Source organism: Hordeum vulgare, chromosome 4H, assembly GCF_904849725.1.
Source record: "Hordeum vulgare subsp. vulgare chromosome 4H, MorexV3_pseudomolecules_assembly, whole genome shotgun sequence".
Lineage (NCBI taxonomy): Eukaryota > Viridiplantae > Streptophyta > Magnoliopsida > Poales > Poaceae > Hordeum > Hordeum vulgare.
The window spans coordinates 380,425,951-380,431,671 of record NC_058521.1 but is presented as its reverse complement, the minus strand read 5'-3'; the positions used below and the strand labels follow the sequence as shown (position 1 = coordinate 380,431,671).

The 5,721-nt window shown below is 41.7% G+C and overlaps 1 protein-coding gene across 1 annotated transcript; it reads right to left on the bottom strand.

Annotated features, from left to right (window-relative positions):
- Positions 1-549: 549 nt before the first annotated feature.
- Positions 550-4,634, bottom strand: LOC123450546. Its single transcript, XM_045127733.1, has 4 exons — positions 4,587-4,634; positions 2,773-3,269; positions 2,136-2,614; positions 550-893 (listed from the first exon to the last, which is right to left on the bottom strand). Exons 1-4 carry the CDS (start codon positions 4,632-4,634, stop codon positions 574-576), a joined length of 1,344 nt encoding a protein of 447 aa, XP_044983668.1. The 3' UTR covers positions 550-573.
- Between the last annotated feature and the right edge of the window lie 1,087 nt (positions 4,635-5,721).

The following is a 5,721-nucleotide window of genomic DNA, read 5'->3' as shown; positions in this document are numbered from 1 at the left end:
TTTGAAAATAAGTTCATCGATTTGGAAAAAAAGTTCATCAAGTTTCAGGAAAACTCCAACAAACTAAAAAATCAACCTAAAACAAAAAAAATCATGTATTGCAAACTATTAAAGGGACTTGGATGGAAAGAAAGAAAAAACAGAAAACAAAAAAGGAAAACGAAAAACGAAAAAAAGGGAAAAGGGAATAGAAGTAATACTAGGACATATGCCCGTGCGTTGCAACGGGAGAAAAAAAAGTCATCTCCCTAATTAATCAAAAAAGTAAGGGACGTCATCATCTGTCTACCTTCATCCAGCTCATATTTTGATAGCCTAAGAAGAGATTGCATTGTTTAAACTTGTGTGAAGAAAACACATGTTGCGATGAACCAGGATTGGCTGGGTCGCGAAACTATGCCCAACTCATAACGACTGAGGAATGAGGAAGGCCACATGTGTGTCTAAAGAGCATCGTTAGTACAACAAACAAACCAGCACCAGCTGCCTGAAATTGTACCTTCAAATCTAGACCTAGTTTAATCTGACAGGGACAAAATAATCAGTCCATTTATGAAACATATAGTAAATTTTCTATAAGGAAACATATAATTGTCCACTCAAGATTGAAGAGCGCAGTTTGAAGGAACTATCCAATCTACATAAATCATGACCAAGATTGTCTAACCATTGGCTTAGGCACATTCTAATACAAACTGCAAACTGCTGGTAAGTGTTGACTGTCGTTGGTTTCCAGTGAGCATATAAATTTACTTGAGTGGAAATAAATTTTGAGTCATAGTGATAGCTCCAGCTAACAACCGAAAATGTAGTCTCATTGGCTATAAGTGTCCAAGAATCCAAAGAGAGGTAGACTCCAGAGGAGCAGTATGCAGCATCATCATAATCATATCCTGAAAATATTGAAAATGTGCTATGAGCAACATGAACAAATATAGAATGGAACACACTTAAATGATGGGGAATAAACATGACGTGTTTCTTACAATGTAAATAATAAGTTCTCCCTTAACTGGTGCAAACACATTATTGCCACACTTATGTTATTACATCCAATATACATATAGGATGTAATAACATCTTATATTATTGGGACAGAGGAAGTACTATTTTTGTTGGTAATAGCACATAGAGCATAATATAGACAATTAAATCAAGTTATAAAATTGACACGTTTAATCATGTAATATCATGCATCTACACTGAAGAAAGAACAATACCATTGAATAATTCTAAAACTTGAAATAATTCAATTATAAGGTTGTGTCCCTTATATCAAGTTATAAAAAAAATAGATCTTGCAACATCATTGACTGTATTGAATAATTCTAGCCATGAAGGAAAATACTTCAACACTTGAAAGGCAATAGCTTATCAGTCCAAAGACTGACTATACCATTGCATGACGGGTGTCCAACACCTCGAGGAACTGGAGCTTCTAGATTTTCTTTAGCAAATACCACGGCGTCGATTCACGTTGTGCGTGTACCAAAGACCACGCTGGACGTGAAGAAGGGCGTACCACACGCTAGCTCAGGCATCGAGCCATGGTTCCACTGCCGCAGTTGTGCACTTGCTTGTGGCAGCGAGCATGACCGGGGCTAATTTTTTAGAAGTGTAATTGTGTTGTATTCATGGGTTGCAGACTCGTTAAAAGAATTGAAATGCGTTCTCATCTAAAATCTAGTTTCATGCGCGAGTGCACTTTAGTTAGTAATCTGTTTGTACTTCAGGGTCATTGAGCATGTTTTGTGCTAGTTCTAGGAGCTGCCGACTATAAAAGTACATTCTAGGTGCATGGATCTCTCCAGTAAGAAACATTGCTATCTCATCAAAGTTAATTAGTGCCAATAATACATGCAAAGAGAGATTAGCAGGGGCCAAGTAGTAAAAGAAAAATAGATCAGATCAAATTGAGATGTAGCCAAGCACTCAAAGCAAGTTGGAAGGAAGAGAGGTTGCAGAGATATTTGACGCAATGAACAACAGGTTGCCAGAGAATCAAAGACCATGATTTGAAGCCTCCTTGTCCACATACGTCAAGTGTAGAACCCACCGACGGACTTCCGGCAAACAGTGGAGCACTATCGGATGTTGACCTGTTATCCATCAAAGTCTGAAGAGTTGCGAGTTACCTCTGGCCGCCGTTGAACCCCTTGCCGACGCCGTCAGCCGATGAATCCGACCTTCCCCTCGCTTGAGCTGGTCCACCACGAGCCTCAAATCACCCTGCCGTCGTGCTCCTTCTTTGTCTTGCCCTGCCCACTTATAGAATGAAAAATGGAACTTGTCGCTGCTGATGAAGCTTGCTGAGCTAATAGGAGTCCCTTCACATTCACTGTCCATAGAGTTAACACGTTGAGAAGTGTCCTTCTCCTTCTTATCTCCACTTGAACGGAACCGGGATAGGAAGGGATATCGATGCCACAAAAAGGGATTCTTCTTCGAATCTTGCTGGGATACCCCTTGTGCAAAAGAACTGTTCGTGGATGAATTCGGTGAAACTGGAACACTGTAACCATAAGATGTGTCATCATCATTTCTGTTGGATATATGCCGGGATGGAGAAGTAGGCACTGAACTGTCCACACCTGTGGTGAACTTCATGGAGAAGCTGCAAGAAGCATATATAAGTGAAAACTTGGCAATGTTGACAATTTCACATTTCTTAGCATGACAATATCTACAACTTGATAAGAACAATAACGTGCACCGCTATTGTTCGCATCACTTCAGTAGTTGAGTATGAAAAAAAACCCGCAGAGCACTAACTGAACCAAATACGTGGACCGCGACAGCATGCGGCTGGTGGATCCGCCGGGCGACGTGGGCTCGCCCCCCAGGAAGATATCCTTGTAGAACTCTTGGCCGAGCTTCCTCCGCTCGGAGCTGGTGCTGTCCCCGAAGACGGGCCTCTCCCCGGGCCCGCTCTCGCCGCCGCTCCGCCGCTCCCTGGACGCGAAGCCAGAGCTGGTGCGTTCCCCGAAGGCGGGCCTCTCCTCGGCCCCGCTCCGTGCCCTGGACGCGGTGCCGGAGCCGGAGCCGGAGGGCGAGTCGAGCCCCACGGTTGTCCCTGCCTCACCGGAATGCCGCCCCACGATGCCATCGCGCCGCCCCTCACCTCGTCGGTGCTGGAGATGGAGCGTCTGGATAAGATGAAACAAAGAATCGCGATCCCATCCACTTAAGAAGGGACTGCGGGTTGATTTACCAAAAATAAAAGGGTATTTTTGTAAAAACGCCACGACGGACGACAAAAGCGCTCCGCGCTTTATTATTATTAGGGGAGAAATGAGAGACCAAGTTCATTTTTAAAAAATCCCGTGTGGGTGGCATGGTGGTTGCACCAAGTAATTTTGCAAGTTGATCGTGAGTTCGAATCGTGTTCACCTATGTTTGTTTTTCTCTATTAAAAACTGAGAAAAGAAAGCCTCGATGGGCCGGCCCAACTCACGTGCCTGCACGCGCCGGTTTGCATAAAAACGAAGGACCCGGTGCGTGTGGCGCTAAATAGGAAAATCTCATTAGCCAGCCACTCACGTATCCAAGCAAAAGGGTTAATGTGCACGGCCCACATGTTGAAAGATGCAGCCAAAGTCCACACAGACTAATTAGACGTTGTCGGTTAATTAGCAATAAAGAAATAAGAAAAAAAAGAAACGAACAGCCCCGCTCCCACGACCTCACGATCCCACGATGAGTGAACGTGGGCATGCGCGGCGTACAGCCGAAGCCTGGCGCTACACTCATCCGTTCCCTATGTAAATACCATGGTTAAGGAAATCGGTAAGTGGTAACTGCTCGGTCGGCTTGGAAATATTGATTCACTGGTGAGTCGTCCTATTAACTGAATTAATAGACCGGCCATTAATTGGTAGATTAAATAGGAACATGTGAACATATTCTAGTTTTTATGTATTATACCCTACACTCATCCTCTCAGCTATGAGATATACCATAATAATGTACTGTTTGATCAAATCCTAGTTATTCAGGAGCTAGAGGAGGATGGGAGAGGTTACATGGCAAAAAATTTAGCCTTTTCGACCCATGAGTTTGTAGGCAAACTAAGATTAATCGGCCTGACAACATATTAATCGGTCTAACATCCATTTAATCGGCCTGACAAGCCATTTAATCGGTCCGACAAGTTAAAGCGATGAATATGTGTTATTCGAATCGGACACCCAATGAGTAGCGATTAACTGCCATTAACTGATTAATCGGATGAATTCTTGAACAGTGGTAAATACAAGGCCCCTCGGCTGCTGAAGAGGTTCCAGGATTCATTTCATTTGATCTCCTCCACTGTTAAGTCACACATACACACATACAAACATGAAAGAAAAAGAAGAAGCAGAGAGAAGAAAAGGAAGAGGCAGGTGTGGTGCTTGCCGGAGGTGAGAAGGTGAGATTCATGGCTCTCCCCTAGCCCATGGTTCGGCCACCACGGTACGAGCCATGGAGCTTTCTTCTCCCTCCTCTCTTAAAACTCCAGCCCTTAATTCGGCCATCACAGTACAAATTCAGGTGTTGGTTTCTTCTTTTCAAAGTTTTTTCCTTGGTTCGGTCATCACGGTACAAACCAAGGAGTTTGTTTCATCTATCCAAATTTTCATCCTTGATTCGGCCATCGCGGTAGAAATCAAGGAGCATGTTATATTTACCTCAAATCTCTGTCTTTGGTTCGGCCATCGCGGTATGAGCCAAGGAGCATTCATGGTTATGTTACATGTCGCATACTCTTTGTCTTAGTGATCTCCTTCTTGGTTTGGTCCCCTTAGCGATACAAGCCAAGATGAACATAAATCGCGTTCTTTGGTTTGGTCCCTATACGTGGATACATATCAAGAGAATATCATAAGTACAAGAACTTCATGAAAATTTCCATAGTTTGGTCATCATAAAAATGTTACGATCAGGTTGGAATGAAATTATGAATATGCTAAACCGAACACATAACAATATTCTTGTTCGGTTACGCTACAGACATTATGTGTCACGCTAGTTGTAATACGGACAAAAATATACAAAAACAAACCTTTATTTGGTTACGCTACGCGCAAGTATCATCCTAATGCTACGCGGTTTTGTAGTAATACAAGTAAGGCAAGGCCTAATTAAAAAATACGTTCACGCTACAAGATGTATTATAAAACATGATGCATAATAAAAACCAAACTTACTTGGTTACACTACACGCGGACACTATATTAGTGTTACGCGGTGTAGTAGTAATACAAGCAAGATAAAAATAAAAAATGTTAAAGCCGTAAAGTCTGATCATTGTTATATAAAAACATATTTATAAAATGCTCCAATGCTATAAGAGCCTAAACTGTTAGCATCATCAAATTGCATATCATATATAAACTGATTTCACTTGGTTACGCTACACGCGGACATGATGATATTAGTGTCACGCGGTGTTAGTAGTAATACAAGTAAGATAAATCTCAATAAAATGTTAAAGCCATAAACTCTGACCAGTTTCATATAAAATTATATTTATAAAATGCTCCAATGCTATAAGAGCTTAAACTATTGGCATCACCAAAATCACATGTCATAAACTAATCTTACTTGGTTACGCTATACGCGGACACAGTATGAGTGTTACGCGATGTTAGTAGTAATACAACTAAGATAAACCTAAATAAAATATTCGGGCCACAAATTCTGGTCAAATTTATATAAAAGACATTTATAAAATGCTCCAAT

Bases quoted from the DNA above. Each gene is read 5' to 3' on its own strand.
- LOC123450546 (XM_045127733.1), bottom strand. From the start codon at position 4,634: ATGGCCGAATCAAGGATGAAAATTTGGATAGATGAAACAAACTCCTTG. The intron at 2,615-2,772 runs GTTAGTGCTCTG...TGCTTCTTGCAG, and splicing joins CGGTCCACGTATTTGGTTCA to CTTCTCCATGAAGTTCACCA. The intron at 894-2,135 runs GTAACTCGCAAC...CAATATTTTCAG, and splicing joins GGGTTCAACGGCGGCCAGAG to GATATGATTATGATGATGCT.